This window comes from Theobroma cacao, chromosome 2, assembly GCF_053813885.1.
Source record: "Theobroma cacao isolate CCN51 chromosome 2, ASM5381388v1, whole genome shotgun sequence".
NCBI lineage: Eukaryota > Viridiplantae > Streptophyta > Magnoliopsida > Malvales > Malvaceae > Theobroma > Theobroma cacao.
The window spans coordinates 34,830,293-34,846,401 of record NC_142640.1 but is presented as its reverse complement, the minus strand read 5'-3'; the positions used below and the strand labels follow the sequence as shown (position 1 = coordinate 34,846,401).

Genomic DNA, 16,109 nt, shown 5'->3' with positions numbered 1-16,109 from the left:
ACATACCAAGCATTAACAGAATGTAAAGAATGAAGAGTTGCAATGCAAGAGGAAATTAACACAATAAATAAAATAACACATGGTCACTTGTTAATAGACCTACAACACACCATGTAATAGGAGTTAAATGGATCTTCAGGAAGAAGTTTAACTTAGCTGGTACTTTGAACAAGTGCAAAGCAAAACTTGTTGCCAAAGGGTACTCACAGTTTCCAAGTGTTGGTTTTTTGCAAACCTTTGCTCTTGTAAATTGTTTTGAAACTATTTGACTGTTATTTGCACTATCAGTTGCATTTGGATGGAAGGTGTATTACTTAAATGAGAAATCTGCCTTTTTAAATGGGACACTACAAGAAAAGATCTATGTTGAGCAATTAAAGGGATTTAAAGCTGAATCTCAATCATATAAGGTTTACAGATTACATAAAGCATTAAGTTCGAATAAAGGTGGAGAATTCTATAATCCAAATTCTTTTGACTCCACCCAAATAGTCCATTTAACTTCAGCACCTTACACACCATAATATAATGGTGTGGCAAAAAGGAAAAATATAGTCTTGACTAAAATGGTAAATATTATGTTATCATATTCTGGTCTTGGATAAAGTTTTTGGGGTAAAGCTATTAACAACTTGTCACATATTAAATAGGGTTTTTAAAAAGGAAACTAAGAGAACCACATATAAGCAATGGAAGAAAAAGAAATCAAACTTATTATTTAAAGGTTTGGGGATGTGGAATTGTAGTTAAAGTTACGAAGCTTAAAAGAAAGAAATTAGGTGACAAAAGAATAAAATGCATTTTCATATAGGATATGCACAACATAGTCATACATATAGGTTAATGGTAGTTGAACCAAATAATTTAATTTCGGTCAATACTGTTTATGAATCAAGAGATGCAATTTTTTATGAAAATAGATTCAAATCTAGTTCAAACAACTACAACCACTACAATCAGTTCAATCAAACGATATTCCATTGCGACAAATTGAAAATAATGATGAATCTTGTCTAGAAATAAGGAAAAGTAAAAAAGTTAGAAAGGAAAAAGACTTCGAACCAGATTTCTATATGTTTCTTGTGGAAGGGACATGAGAAAATATATATAATAAAATTTTTTATTGTTTTAATTTGGAATCGAACTCTATTACATATGACCAAGCAATGAAGTTTCAAGCTTTACAATTTGGAAGGATGTAAACAATGAGGAAATGGACTCAATGATAGGAAACAGCACTTAAAATTTGGTTGATTTTCCATCAAGTTCTAAATGAATAGGTTGTGAATGGATTTTCAAAAAGGCAAATGAAGATTTGATGGAACCATAGACAAGTTTAAAGCAAGGTTAGTATATAAAAGTAAGGAATTGACTACTTTGACACTTATGCCCTAGTAACTAGAATTGTTGCAATTAGAGTTCTAATTTCACTTGCATCAACTTATAAGTTGGTAATTCACCAAATGGATCTCAAAATAATATTTTTAAATAGTGAATTAGAAAAGGATGTCTACATAGAACAACTAGAAGGGATAACTGTTTTGAGACAAAAGTATAAGATTTGTAAATTTGTTAAATCATTGTTTGGGCTTAAACAAGCACTAAAACACTGGGATAAAAAATTTGATGAAGTTGTTTTAACCAATGGCTATGTTGTTGATTTCTCACGCAAGTGTATGTGTCGTTAACAAGTAATATAATGATGAAGAAGAGTGTCGATCCCACAGAAAATTGTTTAATTCTTACTGTTAACTACTAAAATTATAACACCTTAATTTTATCCAGACAATTAAAATAAAAAAGAAAAATTAAAACTGCTAAACTAAAACTAAAATTAAAGAGTAAATAAAACTTACTTAACTACCAGATCTAAGATTATAATATCCCTCAATATTTCATCTGATTATTGTCTCTCTCTCTTAACTCAGTTTGATGGATTAAATTGCTAACCTAGAGTCCAAAGATATTTATAAGTCTATGTCGAGTTTCTCATAAAAATACCTTTCTCAATTAATTTATTATATGTCTATGCAAATTAAATTGAAGAAAGATTCATTACGTTTATGCTCTAATCTTGGCTATGTATGGCTTATAAGTGTATGTCTACCCTATATGCAAATCAAACCACCTAATCAACTAAGTGCATTTGATCATACGTTAATCTATTCAAGGTCTACCTAAATCTCTTTCGTCAAGGTTTAACATAGGTTTCCAATTCAATCTAATTGGTAATCAGGTAATTAGAAGCATTAAGAACAGAATAAAATAAACAATCTAAAGTTATCAAAAATAAGTAAAAGAGAGATAAATTCTTCAGACTACATAATGAGTTCAATCATAATTGTCACGACCCGGAACTCCCCATTGAGCCCGTGACAACCGTCGCGAGGCCTCGACAGACATTCTTCACCCTGAATGCCGATCGAAACCCCGCAAGGCTCTCGTATCAACTTTCGCACTTCCCCGGTGAGCAATAGTTATCAAATATCAAAATTCAAGGGATTACAAATCATTTTCAAATTAGAACATAACATTTTGTTTTCTAGCTCATAGGGGCATTTTCGTCATTTCATTTTTTTTTTTTTGAAAATTTCAAAACTTGCTAAAAATGTAGTAGGTAAGCAGAAAATATATATTTAATGATTTAAATACAAATTAAGTATCTAAAACGTTTATTTGAAGTGAAAATTTGACCAATTGAATATAATAAAAATATTCAATAAAATAAACTATTTTCTTGTAAAATAATTTTCATAAAACTATCGGTACATAATTCTTATAGCGTAAAAGTTAATTATATTCATATATACTATAAAGCAAATAACCAAAGCATAAAATTTCTTTTACAGTGACACGTGGGCCCACCTCAAACCAAAATGCATCGGAAGCTGGAAACCTACAACTTTTACCGATTCGAATCCAAATGAAAGTCCTTGTCAAAGTCAGCTAACTATGGAATTCCCCAAGCCTGAAATGTGAGGAAATGAGGGTGGTGAGATTATAAAATCTCAATGAGTAAATAGATACCATCTAAACTATCTAAAGTCGAGTAAATGGAGACCATTAAAATAAATCATCATACTGTAATTTCATTACCTTTCAACTCATTTCAACCAAATAAAATCAATCCATAAAAATCGAGTAATCAACTTGGCTTATGAATTCCTTAAAACTTTGGCTCGTGCCAAAACTCATACTCGGTGATGCCTTGCGCAGGCATCTAACCGAGTCCGCCAAGGCTGTTAAAATTTTTGTATACACTTAAAATATATTTTTAGTTTGAGAAAAATACAGTCATTCCTTGGCGTTGGCTGAGTTCCCCTTTATGTGGTGATTTGGCGTGAAGTGAACCCTAAACTTTACCCCAGGAGATACCCTACGCGCCTCTCTGTTCGAGGTAAGAATATAATGGAGTTTACGGTGCCCCTCTAATAGGCTGGTCCACGGAACCCCCTCTATTGTGAACAATTAATATATATTCCACCAATCAATAAAATTCATTCTAGCATGACATGGCAATTTATCGCAACCTAGCCTTTCAAGGCTAAATACACAGTACAAATAATTCTAACACCAAAATCAGTTTAGCCATTCATGCCCATTTATTGTCATAAGCCATTCAATTTAAAACCATAAATTTACAACACAAGCAGGAAGTCTCGAATTACTCTATTTTCAAAACCAGTATTCGATTTTTCAGAAATTTTATAAAATCATTTTATAAAATCACAATTTCTCTTAAAACATAGCAATTTACCATTTTAAACCCATTTCCCATAAAATCACACAATTGAATAAACTACTCTAGATAATTAAGACGATAATAAGTTTACTCACAGTTCTAGAAGTCGATATACTCCTAATCCCAGTCTCCAAGCACAATCTCTGTACTTTTACCAGTGTACTTTGCTCACTACCTATCCACAATGTACAATACATAATTCACCACATCAATGCTTGACCATTATAAAATCAATTCAGGCTCGGTATATATGCATGATATGATATACAACTTATCCGACTACCGCTTAAATGCGGTGCTGACCTAATTCGACCTATTATCTCCAATTTAACTCCAAATCAATTCTTCTCACTTTCTACACTCCAATTATACTTAAATTACCTTAATAACTGTGAATGAGATTCAATTTATCAGTCTCGATAGCAAATTACGAAAATACCCCTAGTGGGTAAAAATTCGTATTTTTACTCCGAAAATTCCCATTATTTTTCTAGGCTCATAATTCATCATTATTCATCATAATTCCTCCAATAAACATCAAGATCATCAGCCAATATTCCCCTAGAAAATTCGGCCAATAATGGTAATGGAGGAAAATAAATTCTTTTCTTGTTGTTTTGTTCCTAAATTTGTTAAACTAACTAAAAACACTAACATAACTTAAAATCAAATTAATCTAACAACTTTCTCTCTCCTAACCCATTTGATCAGCCATCAATTCATCATAAAGACATGTAATTTAATCATGGAAATTAAGGAGAAATGCTTGGGAATAAGAAAACTCAAGCTTAATAGAAAAAATCTCACCTTTTTCACTTAATTTCCTTGAAAATTCACACTTTTTCTTTGGTTTTCTCTCTCTAGGGTTTTGTTTTTATTTTCTCTCTCTTCTTGCTAGTTTGGCCGGCCATGGGGTGGAAGATGGGCTGATTTTTGTGCCTTTTAAAAAGAAAAATAATAAATTAATAAAGGCATGACACGTGGCATCATGTCATTGGCCCGTTTTTAAAAGTTTAAAAATTTTAATCCTTTTTATCTCCACCACACAATTAGTCAATGGTCAAAATGAGGATAAGAGATGACCATGTGCTGGAAAAATGTCCTGATGGTGAAAAATTACAATTTTACCTCTAGGGTGGCGAAATTACCATTTTACCTTTTTACTCCAAATTATATCGAAATTAAAATTTTTCACTTCTAAACCTCAAATCCTACTCCAATAAGTCAAATTATACTCCAATAAGTCAAATGGGGCCAAAAATCTTTTCTAAAAATTTCCATTTTGTCCTCAGGTGGCAAATGACCATTTTGCCCCTAGATAGCGAAAATTTCGATTTGACTCCAAATTAATCCTCGAGCTCCGAATCACCATATTAAACCATTCTGAGACTTTAAAATTCTTAATTTCATCATAAATTCTCTATTTGATCTAGTTCGAGGCTTAAATCAACTTTATTGTACCTCTAGGTACAATACCGACTTTTGTAAATTTTTCGAGACTTTCCTAACATGCAAACATGTTATTCATCATATGTATGTCATGAAAAATATTTTTATAAAGTCAGGCTTGTCATCTTCTCCCCCACTTGGATCAACCATATGATCCTTCTTCATGACTAATTTCGATATCTAGCTAAATATTAATATTTTAATATTATTTCATTAATAAAATATTATTTTATTCTAAAAATTTTATCTTGTCTCTTTGGTACCCAAAATACCTTATTATGCCTCACTTGACTTCTGAATCGCCTTTTATCTCACAAATTCTCCTCTGATAAAATTATTATTATTTTATTATTATTTTCTCACTTACGGAATATTTTATCCTAAACTACTCCTTTCGTCTTTTATCACTTTTAAACATTTTAATTGATCTCAATTTGCATTCGATCAACTTTATTTATCACCATATCAAAGTATGGGGTATTTCAATAATCTTAGATTAAAAACTTAGTTCCCCATCAAGTCACACATCATCATTGAATAAAGTTTAAACAATAAAAACAAAATTAAGAAATTGAGAGAATAAAAGAAAATATAGAAAAACTCAAGAATTGTATTCTTGATCTCTAAATCTCCTTGAATCCTGCAAATTCTTCTTAGCTTCAATGACTTTGTGGCTTGACTCTCAAATGTTAATCTGATGTTTCCTCATTCTTCCTTGAAGTCCTCCAAAAAGTTGTTTTTATAAGCTTTAAAGTTAGGCCAAGTTGGGTGAAGAAAGAAGTCAATTTCAGCTGAGATTTAATCATCAGACTATGTGAGTCACAGTTTTGCCTAATTAATTAATAGAAATCGTAATTGCTTTAGGACTACTGCAGTGCATCAACTTCGAACAAGATTTTTGACCATCTTCCAAGACGAACTGGGCAAAGTGGTAAACATGAAATCGTAGGTTTTTCGCTTATATTTCCAATGGTTCAAGAATTGCTTTATTTGGAGCTTTGTAGATAGAGTTATGACCAAAATACCGAAACATGTGCATTGAAAGTCTACACCCTAAAATTGCTCTCCTTCTTCCATTAAAATTCTTCTTTCAAACACCTACAAAAGCACAAATAAATCAATAACAACTTATCTTAACCACATTAACACCAAATTAATTATAAAATTAACCATGATTAGATTGACTCACCTAAAATAACTAATTAAAAATAATTAAATAAAATCTACTAATTTCTATGCATTACTACAAGAATTAAGCTAAATTATTATCAAAATGAAACTCAAATAATTCTATATCATAGAGTTATCAGGCTACAATATAAATGAGTCTAATAAGTGCGTATATAGCAAATGTCAAAATGATAAAGGAGTTATAATTTACTTATATGTGGATGAGATGCTAAAGTACTGATTTGGAAAAAGTGAAGGAGACAAAAATTTTTGTCAAATAATTTTGCAATGAAAAATATGCTTACAAAAAATGAAATCTTTGGAATTAAAATATTCCTGGTTGAAAAATGGCATAATTTTGTCACAATCGCATTATCTTGATAAAGTGTTCAAAAGGTTTGATAGTAACGATTGTATACTAGCATCTACTCGTAGATCTTCAAATTAAATTAGTATTTAATCTCGGCATGACGATTGATCAATTGCAATATGCATGAGCAATTGGTTGTCTAATGCATAACGTGTATAAGGCCGGATATAACATTTGTTGTTGGAAAATTAAGTATATATACAAAAAACTATGTAACTTGCATTGACAATCAATTATGTACTTTAATTTGCTATAATGGATATCCATATGTGCTAGAAGCATATTCAGATGCTAATTGGCTTAAAAGTTTCGAATATCATGCTTCAACAAGTGAATGGATATTCATGCTTGGTGAGAGTGCTACTTTCTTTGGTATCCAAGAAACAAACATGCATAATAGATTCCATCATGGTAACTAAATTTATTGCATTGGTTGCTGCCAACAAAAAAGTTGAATGGCTAAAAAACTTACCCTATGGTGTATTTTATAGCCTAAACCAATTTCTCAAGTTCTATTGGTTGTGATAGTGCAGCAACTCTAGTAAGATCATATAGTCAAGTGTATAATGGAAACTTTAGACGTATTAGCTGAATGACTAAGAAACTTTCTCGGATGCTATTAAAAAGCATTTGGCCATCTAATTAATGGTAAAATACCCCTTAACAAATGCTAATCTTTTTTTCTATTGACATAAATTATTTATTAAAAAGTTGTTAGCCAAATAATAAAATAATAAAAAACAATTTAAATGATAGTAAACAAATCATAAAATAATAAAAAATTTCATATAAAATAAATGTAAAAGTATAGAAATTTAGCTATAACAAATTTGAAGGCTAAACTACAGAATTACATAAGTTTAACACCAAAGTAATCACTAAAGAAACAAAAAGTTCTCTTGTGCATTGTAGTTTGGTGTTCTTTGCCTGTCCGCTATCTTTTAATAGATATAGTGAAAGGCCTAATTGATTTTATCAAGGGATGATTTTTTTTAGTCTTCAAAGCTAAGGTATTTTCAAAAATAACACTCTTTAATTTTAACTATTTTAAGCCAAAAAAAAAATATTTTTGGACAAAATTATCTTTAATGAAACCTCCTCATATTCAAGCACACGTATTGAAAAAAATGTTGTTACACCCTATGTTGAAAAAAATTATTACACGCCAAGTTAAAAAAAATTATTACACGTCATGTTTAAAGTGTTTAACTCTAAGAGTTTATGTTCTAATAAAATACAAAGATAAGACCAAGTTACATGCCATGTTTAAAAGATAATATTGTTACATGCCATATTCAAAAAAATATTGTTACATTCTATGTTGAAAAAAAATTTGTTACATGCCGTGTTTAAAATGTTTAACTCCAAGAGTTGATATTCTAGTGAAATACAAAAATAAAAACCAAGTTACACGCCATGTCGAAAGAAAAAAGTTATTACATGCCATATTAAAAAAAAAATTATTATACGCGATGTTGAAGGTATTTAACTCCAAGAGTTTTTGTTTTAATGAAATACAAAGATAAAGGCCAAGTTACACACCATATTTAAAAAGTATTGTTGTTACATGTCATATTAAAAAAAGATTGTTACACGCCATTTTAAAGAAAAAAAAGTCGTTACACGTCATACTAAAAGTGTTTAACTCTAAAAGTTTATGTCTTAGTAAAATACAAAGATAGAGACCAAGTTATATGCCATTTTGTTACACGTCATTTTTAAGGTATTTAACTCCAATAGTTTTATGTTCTAGTGAAACACAAAGATAGAAATTTAATTACATGTTATGTTTAAACCATGCTATATTCAATATATTTGTTACATGCTAATTGCATTAGAGTTGTTACATGCAGACATGACGTGTAACAACTCTAGACAATATTTTAATTTATAGATTTTACTTGTATAACTATAACCCTTCAACTTTAGGATTCTGTGAATGTAAACCAATAAACCCAAGAATATACATTGATATCATCTTTGCTCTTTGGTCTAAAGATCGAAGATGATACAGCGAGAAATAGACACAGAGATATGACGATGGTGATAAAATTAGAGAGAGCTGAATGATGGAAGAGAGAAATTGAAAACACAATAGACAAATGCAAGAGCAAAAGCAATAAAATTAGAAAGAGTAGGATGACGAGAGAGAGAAATTGAAAGTACAACAGATGGATGTTGGAGAGAGAAATTAAGAGGAAAAATTATTATAAATGGTTTAATTTGTCTGAAGTGACTTCGAGGGCATTTGTCAGGTCATGACAAAAATTAGATAAAAACAATTTAACTTTATATTAGGAATTATTTTTAAATGATCTTATGATGTTGACCATTTCTCCCACTTTCGTCTTTCATAAATTCAATGCATATCTATAAAAAAAGTAATAGACAAACGCTTAGCCGGTCTTGAATACACTACATTTTATAATCTATAAAAAAGAAAGTTTAGCTACTGCGTTTAATTTACGATATCATACAGCATAATAACAAACATGTTGATGTAAATCTTATTTTGGTATAACAGTTTCATTTACGACAAGAACAGGGCACTTGGCATTCTTCAAACAATAGCTGCTTAAGCTCTCTTGAAAAACCCTGTATCATGATGAAGTTCATTTTAGTGCGCCACTAATCTTTGTACATATTCACCTTGAATTTCTCAAAATATAATGAAGGTAAGAATTCCTGTAGTCAATCAGTCCTTGGAAGAATTAAGTATTACTGAATAGATTAATTGAACTTTGATTCAGATCAGAAGGGAAACTAACCTTTGGAGAATTCCATTAGCTTGGTCGCCTACCACAAGTAAACTGATTTTGTATGTCTCAACTGCATTGCATATCGTCTCTTTAGGATCCCCAACCTCTGTAACTGTCTCTACTTTTACCTGCCAAAGACAAAAATAACCGCAGTTTATTCCCTCTGCATGAGTCATGAATGCCCCAACCGTCCACAGCCAAAGTGTAAAGCTAATGGCCATACCCCTTGCCTTGTACAGATGCCTTTAGCTTTCTCCAAGAGACCGAGCGCCACTTTCTTATTTTTCTCTTTCACAGAGTCAATCAAATCTGAGGCTGTAACAAGAGATTAAAGGTTGTGAATATTGGTTGATGATGTCCTTCACAAAGAAATGAGTCAATAAATGTGAAGCAAAAGCCCATCGGCATAATTCTATACTGATTAATTCTTCAAACAATGGCACTTCCTTATACCTCAATAGAACTAGTTAAAAAAATATCTCAAAGACCTGCAATTAGAAATCCTTCACGCCATCTTCCTTGCGCAGATCAAAAATGCAAATTAGTCTAATCTCTCTTTTGTTGATTTCGCATGAACATAACAGAGTGAAGGTTTTTATTTTATCTAAGTTCAGCTAATTGTGAAAAAAAAAAAGAAAAAGATTTCCATTAATTGTTGGACCTTGATAAAAGGCTGCATATAAGACTTGAATCGTCAAATAAGATTTCCAGTTCACATCCATTGCTTATTTCGGAGATTACGTAAAATTACATGAGTGGAAGAATATGTAAAAGTAATAAAGAAATGAGAACACGAGAAGGAAGAGAGGGAAAACTTAACTGGTTGACTCCGGACAGTACATGCGAGCGAAGCCAAGCTGTGCCGCAAATGTGAAGTACCTAGACTCGGGAAGTGGCTGTGCAGCAAAGATGACAAGCGGTGACTTGGTGATTGATTCTTTTAGATTTTTGAGCACCCACATGAGTGCATGATAGCTGCATCCCCTTTCATCTATGGCCACCATCACCTTCTTGTGACACCGCTTCTTTTCTTCCTCCATTTTTTTTTATAAAGAAGCTGATACAAAATATATTTTTCAGTCTGCCCCAGAAGTCCTGCTAGGCTCAACAGAAGCTTGAAATGAACTAGTACTGGATGATTCTTCACAAACTGAGTGCCCTAGCTAGAATCTGCATCAACCTTTGCTTTATTGCTTTTTTCTATTTAAAAGAACGAGGCCCACAATCTAATGAGGATCGGTTTGAGAGTCAATTTCTACAATACAACCACAAGGCTTGCTAGCTCTCCCTGGTCTGCCAGATTTAATACATTTAGTTCAGTAGTAAAAGCATAGTTTTGCTGTAGGGCCTTCTACTGACATAAAAAATCTTGAAGGGGATTGTTGAAGCAAAATATACAGTAAGCAGAGTTTGTAAAGTCAAAGCTAGTACTAATAATAAGGTTTGTGTATCCTTAGGCTTTTTCTTGGGACATGCGACGATGGGTGTCTTTCTTAACTGTAAAAGTCATAACTTGAGGTGGTAGAGGGACGAAGGGTTGGTAAGCTGGTAGAATGTGATATCTCAAGATATTTCTGCTAAGAATACTCATTTCTCACCCAGCCTTGGATGCCTTGACATAGAAGAGTCATCCAACCTTGCAAGTTGTAGCATACCCTATTCATTGCCACTTTAAAAAAGGCAAGTCTAACTTGTCACCAACTGATCAATTCTAAAGACACAAGGAAGAATGATGAAAGAAAACAAAGAGAGGGATTAGACATTGTGGTGGTGTTCTTTATTGTAGGGAAACAATTTTCGTAAGACGTAATCAAACGGTGAACAATCTCTATCAGGGAGTCAATTCAAGGTTTGTTTTGCCTCCAAGGTTTATCAAAAATTAGAGAAGCTTTCAAGGATTGAGTGAACAACATTAACAAGAAACTGAACCAAGGTTAAGGAAAACCCTCACACTTGTTTCACCTTGACATTTTGAGGGAGTCTCTGTTGTTAGGAAATAATGCTTTTCTTTCTCTTTAATAAATGTATATGGTTGAATTATCACGCATACAGTTCAAATGCGGTGGTTGTCAGTCCTCTCATTTGACATTGATCAGTAATTTCTGTCTGAAGGAGAGTTTTTTTTTTAATTAAGAGAAAAATTTTAAATTTTATTTTTTAAATAAAAAAATTATAAATTAATTAACAAATCAAATATTCAAATATTTATTTAAAAAAAAATTCATTCTGAGTAATATCAAATATTTCTCAAGTCAGTATTATCAATAGTCATCTGTTACCAGAAATCTATCCACGAAGATAAGTATCTCAATTCTTTTCGGATAGTTTCCTTTGCCAATTTCTCAACTCCCTTGAGCAGGATGCTCACTGTCCGAAACAATTACGAGAATGTAAGCTGAAGTTGAAGGTCTGGAAAGAAGGAGAGATTAAAAGCCGTTGGGTTTTTCTTTAAGCCCTTTGTTATTCAACGTCAAAAAAATAGATTATCAAATTTAGACTAATAAATTCTACAGAATATTGATTGATGTGTAAAGTTTTTACTAATTTATTTTTTCTTTTTAATAATACTGGCTTATCGCACACGCTATGCAGTTGACAAGACCTGAAAGAATCCAATGCTAGATGCCTTGCCAGGCTACAGGCGTTACAATTATTTGTGACCAAAGCATTATTTTATTTGCGCAGGGTCTGCCTGCCTCTCCTTTCAAACAATTACATGAAATTATTGTGATTTTCCAATTCATTCATTTGGCACAGACGTCTACATGGAAATAACGAAGCTAAGCGCTGACAACTTAAAATGCAATAAAATTCAAAAATTTGTTGTTGAATTTTCACAGATAAATATATATATATATCGAATAAGTAATATAAATAATAAGATCAAATTATTATTTTTACAAAGATTTATTTTTAAAATTTTATTAAGTACTAAAATTATAAAACAAATTAATCTTATTTAAGTAATTAAAAAAATTTAAAAATTAATTCAAAATAATTCAAAATTAATACTAAATAAACTAACAAACTAAATAAGTTGAGAAAAATAATATATTAAAAACATAAGATTATAAGTTCATTCATCATTTCATCTTATATCAGCTTTTCTTGTTATTTATCTTTCTTGAGTGATTTTACTAACCTAAAATCCAAAGCCATTGACAAATCTCCGTTGAGTTGCTTGTACAAATACTTAACTTAATTAGTTTGCTATCTGTCTATAAGAATCAATTAAATTAAGTTCATTAAGCAAGTGTCCTAATGTGTGGCTATGTATGATAATTGGCATATATCTACCTGAATCATGAATCAGATCACTTAAATGATGTGAATATATACTATTCAAATCTTAGTCCAATATAAAATCTTTCTGTCAAGATTCAATTAGATTCACAAATAAGTTAATTGTTGCTAAACAATCAAAAGCATTAAGAATAAATTTAAATAAGCAAAACTACACCTATTCATGATAAACAAAAGAGAAACTAATATTTAACTATATGTTGAAATCCACCACAATCCAAGAAAAATAGTTTAACTCATAATATCTAATAAAGACAATATCCAAATAAATTTAGTCATGAATTCATGTCAAAGAAAATAAGAAAAATACAAAAGTAGAGAAAGAAACTAATTATTGAAACTTTACAATCTCAATTCTCTCTCAAATTCTCTTATTTTCTTACTTTGTTCTTAGTTCCAAATCTCCATAATAGTTGTTTGTTGCCTCCCCTTTTAAACCTCTGAAAAAGATCCCTTAAATAGACTCCAAGTAACCTAATTTCTAAAATTTCGTCAAATTTTTATTTTTGGAAACTCGGGTGGCATCGCAGCACTATTTCTTCAATGCTGCAAGGCCATGCTCTTGGGTTTTTGTATAATGTGCCCATCTAGCCCAGCGCCGCGGCCACAAATTTCCAGCACTATAGTAGTCGTTCCTTCAGCATTGTGGCCATGAGTTGCTCAAAGCCGCGACCTCAATTGCCTTGTTGCTTTGTGTAGAACTGCATCTATCGAGCATCATCCAACACAATGTTTGCCTCAATATGATCCGAAATGGGCAAAGTGATAAACACGAAAGTTTTGCCCTTTCTCTTAAATTTCTAATGGCTTAAGAATCAGATCAATTAGACTTATGGAGTGAAAGATATGCTCCAAATACCCTATCATGTTTAGTCCACGCATACTACTATAGTGCTACAACTTAGACAAATATTTTGACCATGATCTTATCAGAACTAGGTAAAATGGTAAACATACAATCTCAAAAGTCTAACTACTTAAGCCCTCAAAATGTGTCAAAATAATTTTATATAATAGAGTTATAAACAACGCATTGGACGCATTATGTCACGACCCAATTTTTCGGGCAATGACCGGCGCATGAGCTCAATGAGCATAGCTCACTAAGCCCAAGCAAGCCTATCCATTTACCTTTGCTTAACAAATTTATCATATCATGCATACACACACACCTTTTCTCGGGTGTGAACATAGCCAAAACACAATGGCATTATCGATAATAATATACATGCATTATACCAGTCATGTATTTAGCAATTTACATTGCATACACATATTCATATTGTTAGATTGTTTTCACAATACAAAAAGACCCATGACTTCCAACGGAGACATTTACAATAAAAAGGATTACTATTGAATGCCAGACACATACCCAGGATATGCACTACGGGGACTCCTCGATCTAGGGTCCAACAGTCACCTGATCTGAAAACATGAATTTTTATAAAACGTTAGTACAATACTCAATGAGTGAACAAGGAAGGGAACAAACATACCATAAGGAATGTTTATTGAAATCATGATGCATTCGTTTTCTCAAAATCACGCAATTGTTTTAGCTCTTTAAACCCCTCATGTAAATCCCACATGAGTAAATCACTTTACAAAAATTTATGCTCAACTATGGTACCAAAGAAATGGAAAATATGGCAAAAACCCACAAGTTAGCAAAATGGACAGAAAGTTTCTCGCTGTAGCGAACTTCATTCTCGTTGCAACGAGAACCAGAACATCAAGGAAAAAAAAAGTCTCATTTTTCCCTTAAAACAAGTCATCCTACTAAAATAACAATAGCAACATGTAACACATGTAAACTTCCAAATTTCCACAAAACAAATACTTACATATTTGCATTTACAACCATATACCCATCATCAACATGCATACCATCCCATCATCATCATCATGCACATCATCCCATTATCATCATCTCATATGCAACGGCTTATGCTATTGTCACTAGGGGGTGGGAGATCACGAAACATCCCCCCCTTCACTCGGTAAGAGGTGCACTTCACTCCGGATCACGAAGCAACGGAGCAGTCCCTTCCCTTCTCCTCCAAGCTCTTGGGTGGAGAGTCATACTTCGCCACAGATCATACCTATCAAAGCACTCATAGGGTGAAAGATCACGAAGCATCCAGCCCTATAAGCTATGGGGGCAACAACGGCTTATGTGCACTCCCATTCACACATAGCCGGGTCAGCAACGACTTATATGCACTCCTACTCGCACATAGTCGGGTCAGCAACGGCTTATGTGCACTCCTACTCGCACATAGCCGGGTCAGCAACGGCTTATGTGCACTCCTACTCGCACATAGCCGGGTTCAAATCAACAGGTAAAGAAGCATCCAATGCATATTATCATATTATGATAACACATAAACCATTGTATAGCACATTTTCACAATATAAAATCATTTTACTAAAAGCTTGTTCCCAAGGTACATTTTCTAAGACAAGTTGGATAGAATCTTTCATATTTTCCAAAACAAGTTTGAAATGCAAGTCCACTCACCGGTATCGAAAATCCAGATTCCGGGTGCACTCGGACTAATAGCCCTCAGGCACAATTCCTTTGCCTTTTTCGGACGTCTCACCACCTTGACAAATAACAAAGTCAAGGAATTTACTATATTATCCCTAAATTGATATAAATTAATTTAAATTACTAATGCTTGATATGTAAATGCAAAAATATGTTTGATTACCGCTTAATCATGGTATCGATTAAATTCGACCGATCACCCGATTAATCGACGATTGTGTCCAAATCACCTCCAAATTAATTCATTTCTCCTCTAATACCTTAATTTACCACATACATTTAAATAAAGCCAAATTCAGCATTAGAACCCTCACAGTTCCTTATAGAAAAATTTGGTCATTTGGTGCACTAGCATCGAATTTTTTCTCTACATAACCGTTTCACCTTAATTCATCATTTTTCATGCCATTTTCCTTGAAATAAAAACAATCCCCCATTGATATTCAGCCCTCATGGTTCGGCCAACAAGGAACCCTAAAGAAATTGAATATTTCTTTTGTGTTTTTGTTCATAACCATGCTTAACTATCCCTAAACACTAACATAGTCTAAAATCAAATTATTCCAACAACAATTCCTCTTCCATACCCATTTTTCAGAATTGAATTCATCATGATAACTCAATATTCAACCATGGAAAACAAGAACAAAAGCATGGGTAAACTAGGTATCAAGGAGAATTAAAGAAATTTTAACTTACCTAGCTTGTTTCCTTGATTTCTTCACTTTTTCTTTGAATTTCCACCTAGGTTTTCTTGTTTTT

The 16,109-nt window shown here is 32.2% G+C and overlaps 1 protein-coding gene across 2 annotated transcripts; it reads right to left on the bottom strand.

Moving 5' to 3' along the window:
• Positions 1-5,843: 5,843 nt before the first annotated feature.
• Positions 5,844-11,190, bottom strand: LOC18609211 (universal stress protein A-like protein). 2 transcript variants are annotated; one of them, XM_088803870.1, is made up of 4 exons: positions 10,311-11,190; positions 9,714-9,805; positions 9,500-9,618; positions 5,844-6,289 (listed from the first exon to the last, which is right to left on the bottom strand). In XM_088803870.1, the coding sequence occupies exons 1-4, from the start codon at positions 10,528-10,530 to the stop codon at positions 6,268-6,270; spliced, it is 453 nt and encodes a 150-aa protein (XP_088659996.1). In that variant the 5' UTR covers positions 10,531-11,190; the 3' UTR covers positions 5,844-6,267. The 2 variants fall into 2 exon arrangements, with proteins under 2 accessions (XP_088659996.1, XP_007044294.1); XM_007044232.3 differs by lacking the exon at positions 5,844-6,289 and adding an exon at positions 9,128-9,326 and having other exon boundaries at positions 10,311-11,184.
• Between the last annotated feature and the right edge of the window lie 4,919 nt (positions 11,191-16,109).

Bases quoted from the DNA above. Each gene is read 5' to 3' on its own strand.
- LOC18609211 (XM_007044232.3), bottom strand. From the start codon at position 10,530: ATGGAGGAAGAAAAGAAGCGGTGTCACAAGAAGGTGATGGTGGCCATA. The intron at 9,806-10,310 runs GTTAAGTTTTCC...CTCTTGTTACAG, and splicing joins GTACTGTCCGGAGTCAACCA to CCTCAGATTTGATTGACTCT. The intron at 9,327-9,499 runs GTTAGTTTCCCT...ATCATGATACAG, and splicing joins GCTAATGGAATTCTCCAAAG to GGTTTTTCAAGAGAGCTTAA.